The 15006-nt window shown below is 44.1% G+C and overlaps 1 protein-coding gene across 3 annotated transcripts; it reads left to right on the forward strand.

Moving 5' to 3' along the window:
- Window positions 1-4109: 4109 nt before the first annotated feature.
- Mterf2 (mitochondrial transcription termination factor 2) lies at window positions 4110-14188 on the forward strand. Of its 3 annotated transcripts, NM_001014265.2 has the most exons (4): window positions 4110-4154; window positions 4451-4538; window positions 5928-6040; window positions 12792-14167. In NM_001014265.2, the coding sequence occupies exon 4, from the start codon at window positions 12847-12849 to the stop codon at window positions 14002-14004; it is 1158 nt and encodes a 385-aa protein (NP_001014287.1). In that variant the 5' UTR covers window positions 4110-4154; window positions 4451-4538; window positions 5928-6040; window positions 12792-12846; the 3' UTR covers window positions 14005-14167. The 3 variants fall into 3 exon arrangements, with proteins under 3 accessions (NP_001014287.1, XP_038935604.1, XP_063120095.1); XM_039079676.1 differs by lacking the exon at window positions 5928-6040 and having other exon boundaries at window positions 4111-4154; window positions 12792-14188; XM_063264025.1 differs by lacking the exon at window positions 4451-4538 and having other exon boundaries at window positions 4130-4154; window positions 12792-14188.
- The last annotated feature ends 818 nt before the right edge of the window (window positions 14189-15006 follow it).

Below are 15006 nucleotides of genomic sequence, written 5' to 3' on the forward strand. Positions count from 1 at the left end.
GTCTCGTGTACTTGTGTTCATTTTCATTCTGTTTGCTTGGTAAGAGGATTGTTGTGTGAGGTATGATTAGATTACAGATATAGAAGGCACGTGTCACCATTTTGAATAAAAGAATAGGCACTCCCACCAGCAGACAGTATCTTTAGAATGATCTGGAAAGCAGATTTACAGCCTGGTTTGTTTGTTCTCACAGAAGGGGTTCTGTCGATGTAAGTTGCTGTGTGAGGCAGCAGCTAAGAGTGTGGGTTCAAAGTGAAAGCTTTGGGATCCTGGACAAGACTTTCCTTGCTGTCTCCATTTCTCCGTCTTAAATGGGAGTAAGAAAGAATCTGCTTTATAGTTGAGTTTCATGTCAAGAGCTCTTAGTACTGCAGGGTGTACCGCCTCATCCAGTATGTTAGCTGCAGGCTGCAGGCTGCATGGTGCTCTGGATTACACGAGCCAGCCCCCCACTGGCCCCACTGTCTCTCCCTTACTGGGCTCTATTAGGCACTTTTATACTAAAGGCTGTATTGATTAACCATTGGCTTTTTACTTTCCTGTCCTCAGTATAGTGGGTCATAATAGAGCATTTGCCTAGTATGTATAAGGAAGGCTCTATGTTCAGTCCTTACTAACAGATGTTTTTATATGACAAGTATTTTTAAAATATATACTGAATAACAAGTTAATAGTGCTCAATAAATTCCAACAGTCAGAAAGTCAAGATTGTCTTTCACTAACTCCTCCTGTGGAGCTGCAAGTCATAGGCTCAGGGTCATCACCATCTGGGGGAGCAGACTCATTTCTGATATCATCTCGCCTTGGCACAGGAACAGTTCAGCCATGTGGGCAGCTGGGTGTTGTTGGGTGACATGTTTTCTCCCCAGAGATTTTCTGAAAGCTGTCCAGAAGGAATCACTGAAGGTAAAGAGGTATGGTTCAGAGTTCCAGTCTGACAACGATTCTTGAATACAGCATTCTGCCCCTAGTCTGCCAAGTTAAGTCACCAAAATTCTACCAGAGGTTGAAGTATTAAAGTTACTGTATTTAGGGGGTTGGGGATTTAGCTCAGTGGTAGAGTGCTTGCCTAGCAAACACAAGGCCCTGGGTTCAGTCCCCAGCTCCGAAAAAAAGAAAAAGGAAAAAAAAAGTTACTGTATTTAAGCCATGTGTGGTACATACCTTTGATTCTAGCATGGGAGGCAGAGGCAAGTGGACCTTGAAGTTCAAGGCCAGCCTGGTCTACTGAATGAGTTCCAAGACAGCCAGGGCTCCACAGAGAAACCCTATCTTAAATTATTATTAATAATAATATTTGGCTTTCTGACTTTAGCTTAAGAACAATTTTATTAGAGTTTAAGAGACAACATAATACAGGTTAGGTAAAAATTCTGGCAATGCCAGGAAGAGAAAGAGAAAAGGTCATGGCTTTTAAATTGGGTGTGGAATAGAAGTACCATAGATTGTTAAGAAGGGAGCAGGCATGCCAAGAGTGCAAGCAGCTTCGTGAGCAGAGGGAAGACCCAGCTTCCTGAATCCTTGAATTGTTACTACTTCACACTTCGGGGAATTGAAGGAACCAGGCTTTTGAATTAATGTAGTTACCTTGTTTTTCTCATGTCCTTACAGTAGTAACTTTCACAAGTGCAAGAATGATAACCATTGTTTAGCTACGTCTAGGTTGCTGTGATAAACATTCAATGCAGCTTACAAAAGCATTTAATGTGGATAATCTCAGAGAGTTACAGTTCATGATTGCAGAGCACAGGAACAGCTGAGTGCTCATTCCTTGTCCATAACTCAGAGTCCCAGAGTGAGCCCCTGGAATGGCAAGAATCTTTTGAAACCTCAAAGCCTGCCCCAGAGTCACACCTCCTCCAAGACCACACCCCTTTATCCTTCCCAAACATTCCCACCAACTGAGGCCCAAGTATCAACAATAAGTCTGTGTGGACCATTCTCATTCAAACCACTATACCCACTATAATTTTACTTCCTATATACCAGAGACTTTAAAATTGTCTGATTTCTGTAATTTTAAGAAAATATACATCATAGTAGTCGTCTCATCACCTGCTCTCCTAAGGCTTTTTCTGAGTGTGAGGCCCTGGCAGTGCACTGTAAGGAGATGGCACAGCCTGAGCCCAGCCACTGGCTACAGTTGGTGCAGCCAAGTTAGCATCTGCTTTGATTACAGTGCACAGGCTGTGTGGAGCCTGGGGAAAAGCTTCTCCCACCATGGCATGCATTTCTGTTTCCCTCTCCTAACAAGTGCCTGCACAGCGTGCAATTCCAAGTCCTGACTTTAACACCTACAACTTTCTTTTACTTCCTTCTTTCCTTTTTCTTTCATTGTCTGATTTGGGGGGAAGGGTGGTTTGTCTTTTTGAGACAGTGCCTTAGACTGTAAACACAACTGGCCTGGATTACTATGTAATTCTGTCAACGAGGGTGCAGAGGGTACCTGGAAGAGAATGGGGGACAAGAGGAAGACAATGGGGGACAAGGGGAACGATGGAAGGATGCCAAGACAAGAGTCTGATCAAGGGTACAATTTTATTTTTTCCCAAGGCTGAAACCTCAAAGTCAGCCATAACAGGGGTAACAGAGAGAGGGGGCAAGTGGGAAACATTTACACAGGCCAAGGACACAGTATTCATGTGGTCAGCTGATGTCAACAGGATGTTGGTTTTTCAGAAAGGTTACAGGTCACATTGGGCATCTTGACGTCAGATGTATTTCTCAGCAAGGTCAGAACTTTATCATATCATTATTCATCCTGACCACCAGATTTGTATTAGTCTTCTGCAGCTGACTGGGGATTTCCCATGAACCCAGTCATACTTAACTAACCATAATATTAACATCAATAATGGAGGGTTTCAAGGGCATCGCTCCCAACATAATTCCAGACTGTCTTTGAAGCCATACTAATCCTTCCCCGTGCTAGGATTATAGATATGATGACTTATTCCTTTTCTATATTTTAACTTCCCTTTCCCAAGTGAGAATAGCATATCTTAACCATGGATCCCAAAATCTTTTAAGAAAGTGTGCAGTAAATCCCTGAATAGAGTGTTGATGTGCCAAGGAGGGTTATTGGGTATAGGTAAGTTACTCATCTAGGTAGCATCCTGAAGGTCAGAACTGATCTTGAGATGAGGAATCGGGACTCTGCTTGGGAAACTCGAGGGCAAGTTGTGGGTTCCTCTAAAGCCCACTGAGTGTAAACCTCAAGGCTGTTCTCAAATAAGCATTGTTCTCAGGGACATACTGAGTAGCCAGGATCCTACATTCCACAAGAAGGGGAGGTGTCAACCTGGATGTACCCCAGCCCTGTGGGAGAGAGCCTTACAAAGGTAATGAGGTGGGCAATCAGCCTAGGAAACACTAGTTTTCTTGCTCCACTGCAGACAACACAGGGTGGACACAGGGGACTCTGTCCTGGGTAGCACTTCGCTCTAATTGTGGTTAACATGTTCATGTGTTTCAGTTCCTGTTGCCTTGTCCAAGGTCCTAGCACTGCAGTTCCGCATGCTTGGTGCTGAAGCGGCAGGCTGTAAATATTTATTTGATGGATGGATCAAAAGGATTCTGGCTTTAGTTTGCTCTGAGTTTGAGCATCACGAATAACTAAAATGTAAAGCTCAAGGCAGTTTAGCAGTAGTTGGACAAAGTCATCTAGGAGGAAAAGGGATGAATAGTCTTTAGAAAATCAGACCTAGTGTTTACTGTGGCGATGGACAGGAAAGTCAGGTTTCAAAGTCTTAAACTTCTGAGGATTCTGAATGGCTCCACCATACAGACAACAGGTTCTGATTCTCCCACCCACCCCTCTCAACGTGTTGTGACGTTCTCTAAGGCGACCTAACCACCAGAATTTACTGAGACAGAAGCGCCAGGTGGCACTGGTGACAATTGGCCCTGTTGCTTGGCTCGCTGATTCCCACGGGAGCCTGTACCCAGTAGTCTAATTGGCTGCGCTCGGGGGTGGGGGCGTGACTTCTTGCTCATCAGTTTCCTGAGCTCTGATTGGTTACCAGTCAAGAAAAGCCCTGCCGTTACCTAGGATCTGTTTCCTGGGTGGAGAGGCCTGCGGAATAGGGTGGGGACTTAATACACCATACCGCAACACCCAGGGGCTCAACGGTCTGTCGCGCTGCTGCCCACAGGTGAGCCGTCCTGTTCCTCCAGCTCAGACTGAGTCTCATGCCTGCCTACTGGGGTCAGGGTTAGCAGCAGCCCACCGAGAACGTCCCCACAGACACTCCAACTCGGAGCACCGAAAAAGGGAGGCTGCACATGTAAACAAGAGGCCGCTGTATTGGTCCAGGCAATGTCCTTCCCCTGACCAACTTTGTGGTTCTTTGCTTGCAAAATTGGGATTCACTTGAAACTGTCAGATCAGAACTTAATTGGTGTTATCAAGAGGACTGTTTTAAGTATAAAAATGTATTTCACATCTCAGGATTGCTTAAGAGAGCAGACTATGTGACCTTTTCCCCAAGAGCATCACGGTACACAGAACACAAGGCTAAGAGGACTGCCATTCTCAGGTAGGCAGATTTGGTCAAGCTAGACCTGCATCCTGACCTCATCTTTACCCTTAAAGATTTGTGGCTTGATGAGTAGATGTGAGGGGTTTGTTTTGTTGTTTAATACTCTGAATTACTATTAACTCATTTAACATGAGCTTTCACCGAGGAGTAGCATGTTCCCATGTTCCTGATGCCCCCACACTGCAGTCATAAAAAGGCGAAATTACTTTTTTTTTTAATCTTTATTAAATTGGGTATTTCTTATTTACATTTCAAATGTTAATCCCTTTCCTGGTTTCCAGGCCAACATCCCCCTAATCCCTCCCACTCCCCTACTATATGAGTGTTCCCCTCCCCATCCTCCCCACAAGAATCCCATTCACTGGGGGTCTAGTCTTCCACTGGTGCTCTTACTAGGCTATTCATTGCTACCTATGCAGTTGGAGCCCAGGGTCAGTCCATGTATAGTCTGGGTAATGGCTTAGTCCCTGGAGTGAAATTACTTCTTTTTTTTTTTTTAATTTTTTTTACCCCACCCCGTGAAATTACTTCTTAAAAAGTCACCGTTAATCTGAAATTAATCCCAAAGCAGTGTGGCTGTGCTAAGGTAACTCATCTTTGCCGTTTGCGTTGTTTCATGGCCTGATTTGTTAATTTGATATTATTGCTTTGTGTGTCCTGTTCTTTGCTCCTTACGGGAAATAACAGTATTCCGTCTCTACCCTCCCCTGCGTACACAGTTATGTTCATGGTTCTTGCTAAAGTCATTTCTAAAGTAGAAAAGGTGTGGGCCTTTTTTTGCCCCTGGAAAGTCTGTAACTCTCAAGTTCTCGGATGGTCTGTGATCCCAACAGAAATATGAAGTGTTTGACCAAGAGAGCTAGTGCCTACCATCCTGATGGCAGCCTGAGTTTTAAAAAAAACAACAAAAACTACCACTTGGATAAATGGAAAATTGATAAATGCTACTATAAAGTTATAAAAAAAAATATACCGGAAGGTGCCTGCCCCTCTCTCTCCCAGAGTTAGTGATGCCAGCCCTTGAAGGGCAGGGAGACAACTCATTAGAACATGGTGATGCAAAGTGAGTAGTGTGGTCGAAGTGGAAGCAGGAACAGTCAGCCATCTCAGGAATAGCATTGCAGTCCGTGGTGCCATAAACGCCCCTAAAGGGGACATGAGGCTCTATCTGTTCTGAAATGTCAGAGACATTTCCTTAGGAAAGTGACACTTCTGGGAGTCATTTGCAAAAGTACAGTGAAAGTAATCCCCCGTCTTTGGAGACTGTAGAGTGGGAACAGTTAGAGCCCTGGGGACTGAGAAATGACTATGGTTTAAAGGAAGGGGATTCAGGTGACAGCAAAATTCAGAGTCTTTCCTACAAATTATTGTATGTCTGTCCTAAAGTTCCACTGAGGTCTATTGCAGAGGTGATAGAATCACATTTTAGAAGCTACAGAGAAGTCCTTATTAGACTGACTGAAGCCCTGGACAAGGAATCTCTCAGGAAAGACTGTAAGGTAAGAGGGAAAGGATATTTACTTCTTTGTTTGTTCATTTGTTTTTCACTTGAAAAGCCTGTCCATTTTTAATGTTTTTAATTTAAATGTAATTGCATCATTTATACTTCACACACACACACACACACACACACACACACACAAGACCCCATTATTCTCTCAAATTCATGGTCTCTATTTCTTTAATTGTAATTTTATTTTTTTTAAAAAAACAAGTTGTTACTTTGCAGTCCAGGCTGGCCTAAAAAACTCTAGGTAGACCAGGCTGGCCTAAAGCTTATGCCTCAGCCTTCCTGGTTCTGGAATTTCAGGCTACCAAGCCTAAAGATGAGCCTGTAGAGGAAACAAATAAGGGGTGGCCAGTGGGGAGCAGTGGGGAGAACAAGGATTGGGGAGCAGTTTGTAAGTCAGACAAGAGACTGTTTTGAAAAACAAATGGTCGGATGCTGCCAGATGCTACAAAAGCCCAGAAAAGTAGGAACTGAAACTACTCATCAGCTCTGATGACAGGGAAGTCGCCTTTATTGAGAGCTGTGTAGTAGAAAAGGGAGGAGGATCTGCAAGAGTCAGCTAAGAGGATGGAACAAAGGGGGCCTGGGAGGAGGAACTGTGAGCATCGGAAATGCAGAGAAAGAAAGGTGGATGCAACCGAAGGCATAGATGCGAATGTGACCTCATTTGATTGTTTATCTTTATTGCTGTTCATAGATTACGTGTTGGGTGGGGAGAGTTGGCCTTTCTTAATAAGTTGAAAAAATATTTAGGGTTGGTGGGGAGGTGTGTGCCAAAGTGGTGCATGTATGGAGGTCAGAGGGCAACTTGTAGAAGTCAGTGCTCTCATTCCACCGCGTTCGTCTCTGGGACTGAAGCCATCGCAGCAGCCTTGGTGAAAAGCACCTTTACCTGCTGAGTCTTGGTGGCTTTTCTTTCGTTTCCTTGTTCATGTACAAAGACCTAGGACATGGGCAGAGTTCACTGAAAATCTTGCGGAAAGGATTCACTACTCCAGCTGCTGTTGAAAACCCGTGGGGGCGGGGCCAAGATGTCAGCACTGTGGGAGTTGGAGGGAGTAGTTTTAGCCCTCACAGATCCCTTTAAGGGAATCTTGTAAAGGAAAGAAATACAAAATGTGACAGAAGTAGAATTAGAAATAGACGCAGAGATGGACTGCATCATTCAGTCACCAGATCAAACTTTAGCAGGTGTGGACTTGGTTCCCAAATGCCCGGGAAGTGGTGACTTGAGCTGAAATCCGTTCTTGGTGAAGATGACACAGGACTTAGAATGTCACATAAACGCAGCTGACAAAGCAGTGGGTCCAAGAGACCTGACTTTGCATTTGAAATAACTCTGCTTAAGGAAAATGCTATCAAACAGCAGACTTACTGTCTTATTTTAAGAAATTGGCAGGGCTGGCAAGATGGCTAAGCAAGCAGGGTATGAGCCAGCCTCATGGCCTCAGTTCAAGACAGGATTTACATAAAGGTGCAAAGAGAAAAACCAACCCTACTGAGTGGTCCTCTGTCCGCCTCAGGTGTGCACCTCAGCGCAGTGCACACAAGCACGTGAATAAGTCCACTGTGAGTAAATGTGCCTTGTTCTGACACTTGCTACAATGTGGAGTTTGAAAGCGTTACACTAAGTGAAATAAGCCAGCCATTTAAAAAATGTGTTGTACGGTTTCATTTACATGACCTATCCAGAAGACATGTGGAGATCGTGAAGCAGAGCTTTCCAGGTGCCATGTAGGAGTGGAGAGTTAGGGGAGAGTTAGGCACCCCGTTTCGAGAGCAGACTTTGTGTTTGACAGGAAATCCTAGATGTGGTGGTGAATAGTTGTACAGAGTTGTCAAAGTACATTATGCCACTGAACTATACACTGGGAAATGCTCCAAATACTACTGTGCTTTTATTAACATCTTACCATAACAAGTGACAACTCTAACTCATGCCTGTGACACCAGCATTTGGGAGCCAAAACAGAAGGAACTACAATGTAAGGATCAATCTCTCTCCTCTCCTCTCCTCTCCTCTCCTCTCCTCTCCTCTCCTCTCCTCTCCTCTCCTCTCCTCTCCTCTCCTCTCCTCTCCCCTCCCCTCCTCTCCTCTCCCCTCCTCTCCTCTCCTGTCTCCCCTCCCCTCCTCTCCTCTCCCCTCCTCTGCTCTCCCCTCCCCTCCTCTCCTCTCCCCTGCTCTGCTCTCCTCTCCCCTCCTTTCCCCTCCTCTCCTCTGCTCTCCTCTCCTCTGCTCTCCTCTCCTCTCCCCTGCTCTGCTCTCCTCTCCCCTCCTTTCCCCTCCTCTCCTCTGCTCTCCTCTCCTCTGCTCTCCTCTCCTCTCCCCTCCTTTCCCCTCCTCTCCTCTCCCCTCCTCTCCCCTCCTCTCCTCTCCCCTCCTCTCCTCTCCCCTCCTCTCCTCTCATCTCCTCTCCGCTCCTCTCCTCTCCTCTGCTCTCCTCTCCTGTCTCCTCTCCTCTCCTACGCTACCCTCCACTCCCCCCTCCCCTCTCCTCCCCTCCACTCCTCTCGTCAAGAAAAAAAGTGATAGCTACTAAAAATGAACCAAAGAATGTCAATTCTAGAAAAACTACATTGTTTTCCTTGTATAATTATAGTTTTTACATGTTAATCTTTATGATATATCTAGGACAAAAAGGCAAAGAGAAGATAAGGCCAAAAATAACATATTAGCTAGAGGTCAGCCTCAGTAACAAGGCACTTCACCAGTGACTTATTTTCCACACTTCAGAATAACAGAAGAGTCAGTTATATGCTTACGCTCTTTAGGGAGTCATCGGAGATGGGGTTTCTTGACGGTAAGTAGCTCTCTACCCCTCTCTGGGATTCTAGAAACTCACTTTAAAGGGCAAACATGAAATGCAGGCAGGCAGACGCTGCGAACAGCATCCCCACTCAGCAGCAAGAGCTACAGTCAGCCACTTCCTGAGTCCGCTGGACGTGTCTAATGCCACAGTTGGACGTAGTAAGTTGTGACGTACGTTTATTCATCAGGCTTTCTCTCCATTTTTACTGCTAACCACATTTGCCCAGCAGAAAGGCAGCAAGGCCTGGACTGTCCTGATGACTATTCCCCGTTTACCTTTAAGAAAGCAGCAAGTGGGTTATGGTCTGCCTTTCCCTTTGTCTCAGCTGATAGGCACCTGCTCATGGGAGCGCTCACGGCTGCCTTGCCATGGACATGACCTCTGACCTTCTGGCATTTTGCAAAATGAGACTCCAACTGAGCTGTTCTAACTGGTACCTGAGCTACAGCAGACCTGCCCTGACCCTCAAGGAGCCCGGGGCTGTTTGGGACTCGCTTAGAGATGACATGTTTACAGTTTCACTTCACAGACAGGATTTGGATGCAATTCCCATGTGCAGCTCTGCTCTGTGTAAAGACTCACAACAAGGAAGTGAGAATTGTACAAAAATATGTAAAATATGATAGTAAAATATGAATAGCTGACGAGAATGGCACATAGGGCATGACTGCCATGAGATTGAGTCTAACCTAGGCTACACATCAAGTATCAGTCCATCCAGGGCTAAACAGCAAGACCTTACCTCAGAAACAATGAAGTATTAAATTATCGATAAGCAGTAGGGTTGTAAGTTTTTCTTCTGCTTATGTACCTCAGAATTCAGCAACTCTACAGTGTGTTTTAGTTTTATGGAGTTATTTTGAAAATCTGACATATTTAAACATTCTCATTTTCCCTTTGTAAGTCATACTTCTACCTAAACCCAGAATTTGGAGTTTGTTTAGCAGAAAGAAAAAAAAACATTTTTCTTTAATGCATGTGGGCTGTACAAGAAAATAGAAAGGTTAATTACAAGCAATAAAGGTTCATTACCCATCACTTCTGGAGGCTGCCGTGGCCAAGGCTAAGATGCCTACAGACTCTAAGGACGCTCTCTCCTCACACACAGCATCTTTTATGTTCTCACAATAAAAAGACAAGCAATCTCTCAAAGCCTTTTTTAAATATAGTTTTATTCTTTGAGAATTTCATACATACATATATTTTAGTCATATTCATCCCCCACATCTTACCTGAACTCCTTTTCCAGATCCCCATCCCACTCCAAGTCACATTAAAACTGAGTTTAAAGTTGTATCACTACAAGAATTTGGCTCCTGGCAGTTCCCAGTGATAACTACTATTTAGTGAACACTATGTATCAAACTGTCTCCAAGTGCCTGATAAGTATTTGACTCTGGCAGTGCCCCTGTAAGGTATGGGTGCTGTTCTCATTTTAGAGCACTGCTGGTTTTTGTTGTTAAAATATAAAAAATAAAAAAGTATGGTTGTCTTTTATCTCTACGAGGTCTACACCGCGGTGCCCCAAGATATCTGCTGGATATCTTAATTCTCAGTCAGCAAAGCCTCTCACCTGCTCTGCTCCGTCCTATTATCACACTGCCGAAGGCCTCTCTCTGAGCCTGGCAGCACTCTCTCTACCTATCTAGTTCTCAAGGCAGGCTGCCACCATGCCAGAAACACACATCCCAGCTCTGGTGGCCCAGACCAGCCACCACACACTTTCTTACACTTAAATCGCTACATGAAAGAACGTACAACACAATAACCTTTGGCCCAATTGATAAGATATAACTGCCCACCTACATGTACAAAGCCCTGTACACATCCATCCCTTAGGAACATTCGTAACAACCTGTAAAGGTTCAGTGTGGAATCTTAACGTCACCCGCCATATTGTCCTGCCACAGCTTCTCTCCCTCTCCCTCCTGTCTCTTCCTCCTCTCCATTCCAGTCTCCTCCTCTTCCTTCAAACTTTTCTCCCACCCATCCTTCCTTCTCATCCAGTGACAGGCCTCCTTCTGTCCTGTACCTGCCTCACCTGTGACGTCATCCCACAGGTTTTAATGTCTGCTGACAAGTTTCCCATGAGGCGCTATTTGAGTCACTGTGCTTTGTCTGAAGCTAACAAACCTCAGGGTCACTCTCTAAGTTATGCTGGGGCTGAGCACAGGCGGGTCAGTTAGGAGCCTTCACGTCTTCCCAGCGTGTCTACACCCGACAGGCATGAACCTGTAGAGCCCCAACCCATATCTACCTGGGCTTCATCCTACTTCCCACCTCCTTCCTGTCAAAGTTGAAAGTTCTTTTAGAAGATGCTTTAGAAATATATTTTCATCTTGCCTTGTGGCATTAGGCATGACCTGAAGAAAACTAAGCCTTGAGTAAAACAGAAGCTAAGTCTACAGTGTTGGTGTCCATTAGACCCCAACAGTGAGCCACCACTACAAACCAACATTCCTCAGAGTAATCACTCAGATTAGGACAGGCGTGTAAAGTCGTCAGCCTATGTGGCAAGAGCACTGATAATTCAGGCAAGGATCAGAAATGGCTATCCACTTACCCTTTCAAATCTAAGGACACTGCACTGTGTGTGGCAGGGCTGAAATAAAAGTTTAACCAAACCCTAAAGCATGTGCATGTTACCAGAAACAGGAAACAGTGGTGAAGGGGTTGGTATAAGAATACTTAACACCATGACACACGGAGTGTTTGGAATTAAAGCCACCTGAAAATATGTGTGGGTCATTCTGTCTTCTGCTCAGGAGTGGTAACATCCTTCTTAAGGATGGCTGGAGACCAAACCTTACTGAAACACTGCTTTTAGGCTCCTCGCATGGCGGAGTTGCTTCCTTACATCTTACTGTCTTTGTCCACCTCAGTGTAACCTACCTGCTTTGGGTCTTGCCATCTTTGTATGGGCTTCCCTGATGTGGACAGCTTGTATGAAATAAGTGTGCGTGCTTTCTTAGTGATCATTCTGGTTGCATGCACCCAGCCAGGACCCCAAGTCAGAAGGGAGTATTGCAGCCCCTATGTATCAGAGGCTGCAGTGCTCCAAACAGTGTGGATGAAGATGGCCAGGGGCATTTGGGTAGACGGAGAGGCACTGCTGAGATTACTCCTGGGTTTGGTTGAAGGCGTCTAACTTTCCCAACACTGCTTCATGAGCTGGAGCCAGGTTTAGGCTGGAGCAGTACTAGGTCGGAGAGCACCATCACCATTACACAGCTGACATGATCTCCAGAGGTTTCGCCAAGGCTGGCACATAGCACTTCTCATGTTGCTGGGCTAAGACTTACTTTAATCCTGAATTTATAAAAACAAGTTGCATTTGCAAAGTTCTAATAAAGCAAGCATGCGGGGTTGGGGATTTAGCTCAGTGGTAGAGCGCTTGCCTAGCAAGCGCAAGGCCCTGGGTTCGATCCCCAGCTCCAAAAAAAATAAAAGAAAAAAAAAAAGCAAACATGCATTTATGTACTCATTTCAAATAAAACTGACCTGTCTGGATCATAGTTCATCAGCAAAAATACTTTAAAATACAATGAAGGATGACTTCTCCCTTCCTATGCATCTACCTGAGCTAAACATCAACTTGAAAAATGTAAAACCTTAAAAAAGCAATTACCTATGTAATATGCCACCTAAAAGAGAAACATAAGAGTTGTAGAAAAAAGGGAGTCTGTGTCAAAACATTTGAGGCCTATGAACCTTTGAACCCCATTACGTTCACCTGCTTCATAGGATGAATTCAGAGCTCAAAGAGTCAGTGTTTTTATAAAGGATAAGGTGCCTTAAACTGTGATAAAATGTATTATACTGGAACGGTTTTCCTTGCCAGCTTAAATCATTCCCAGTTACTGCTTAGAACTCAGATTTCTAAGTGTTGTAAAAGCCAGTGCTCCTTTTAAGTCTTCATCTTCCACACAGGCACAGTGTGGACATTCTCAGCCTAGGGATGTGGAAATTAGCCAGAGCTCACAGCATGTCGTGGAGGTTGCTGACAGGATACCAACTATGCAGACTGCGTCTTTTCAGAAAGCCGCAACCAGCTCTGAAAATCAGACCCTCTTCAGTATGTGTCACCTACGGAACAGACTGCCAGTCAAATAAAGAAAACAAGAGAACAGTGGAAACGCTCCGTGCGTGCTCCGTTGACATTGGGAAAATCTGCAGGCTGAAAGGATGGGTGCTTCTGGAGGAGGAGACCTACGCCGAGGAGATTGCAAACATTCTCAAAGAACTAGGTGCCAACCAAACCGTGATAGCCAGTATTTTAGAACGCTGTCCGGAAGCCATTGTCTGCAGTCCCGCTGCTGTTAACACCAAAAGGAAACTCTGGCAGATGGTCTGCAAAACCAAGACAGAGTTAATCCAGTTAATAGAGCAGTTTCCAGAGTCTTTCTTTGCTGTCAAGGACCAGGAGAACCAGAAGCTAAATGTTCAGTTCTTTCAAGAGCTGGGACTCAAGAATGTGGTGATTACCAGGTTTTTGACAACGGCCTCTAGCATTTTCCATAATCCTGTAGAAAACAATAAACAAATGATAGGGGTTCTCCTGGAGAGCTATCTAAACTTAGGTGGCTCTGAGGCCAATGCTAAAGTGTGGCTACTAAAATTATTAAGCCAAAATCCATTCATTGTGTTAAGTTCTCCTACAGCTGTAGGTGAAGTACTGAAATTTCTCCAAGGACAAGGCTTCACAGACTCCGAAGTTCTTCAGCTTCTGTCCAAACTTAAAGGGTTTCTTTTTCAGCTTCAGCCAGGAAGTATCCAGAACAGTATTTCCTTCACCAAAACTACTTTTGAGTGTACAGACCATGACCTCCGGCAGTTAGTTGTGAAATGCCCTGCCCTTCTATATTATCCTGCTCCTGTTCTAGAAGAGAGAATCCAGGCACTGCTGAAGGAAGGCATCTCCGTAGCTCAAATAAGAGCGTCACCAATGGTTCTTGAATTAACGCCACAGATAATTCAATATAGGATAAGAAAGCTGAATTCTTTAGGCTATGGAATAAAGGATGGTCATCTAGCAAGTCTAAATGGAACAAAAAAGGAGTTTGAAGCTAACTTTAGCAAGATGCAAGCCAAACAAGGAAGGCCATTATTTAACCCTGTGGCCTCATTAAAGGTCGAAGAGTAACAGGGCAAAGTGACCAATTCACAAAGACTTAAGCCATTCAGCTTATAAGCACTAAGGATTCTCAGGACCTACTGAGATTCTGAGTTGTATCCAAGTTACCTCAAAAATAATGGTCTCTGATTCATTTGCTGTATTTTAAAATATAAATTGTATTTAAATAAAACCAGTAACTTTGATCTTGGAACTAGTATTTCAAAACATCATATGTTAAGTGACAGGAGTGTGATAGCTCACACGGATCATTTTGAAGAAATTGACAGTACACACTCTTGCCCAGAGAACACCTCTGTTCCATGAGCTGCTACCAAAGTATAATTCCTCACCACCAGCCTTGAGTCATTAACAGGCCAACAGCACATTCCTTTAGAGAGAGATAACTTCACCTTGTGTTTGGAATGAGTATTTTTGAGTAGTATTACTCATCCAGAAGGATCACGAGCCTACTTCTGTGGTCAGTTTGAAATCTCTTAAACACACACATTCATTCTGTTCCTCATTTTACAAATGAGGTTCATAGCAGAGTCCAGATTTATTAAGATCTGAATTCTCTTCAATTTCAAGAAAAGATTTTTCACCTTTCCCTGCACAGAAAAAGGAAGGAATACAAATAAATTGTAGGGGAGGGGTATGAAAACGAATTTCAAAGTTAATTCATGCTTAATTGAAATGAATGTAGCTTCCTAGAAAGCCTGAAAATCTACTGCATGTGATAAGACTTTCAGCTCTAGTGTTTCCACTTCCATTTCTAAGATAAACATACCCAGATAAAGACTGATTCACTTTCAGGTAGGTGTACAGTTTGTAACAACTGTAACACTCATTGGTTGTAATGCACAACAGTTTATGTAGTGTGCACAGCTTTTCAAATAGAATGAGAAATGCAGCCTTTATCTTCTTTTTCCATTCTCTTAGTCAATGCAAGTATCCCTCACTATCCAAATCTGCTCAGTTCCTTAGTTGGGATTGAATAGCAACAAGTGCCCAGGAAGTTAAGAATCCTTA

The sequence above is a fragment of the Rattus norvegicus genome, chromosome 7, assembly GCF_036323735.1.
Source record: "Rattus norvegicus strain BN/NHsdMcwi chromosome 7, GRCr8, whole genome shotgun sequence".
NCBI classification, from domain to species: Eukaryota; Metazoa; Chordata; class Mammalia; order Rodentia; family Muridae; genus Rattus; species Rattus norvegicus.

Excerpts from the sequence above, each read along its gene's own strand:
- Mterf2 (XM_039079676.1), top strand. The coding sequence starts at position 12,820 with ATGTGGAAATTAGCCAGAGCTCACAGCATGTCGTGGAGGTTGCTGACA.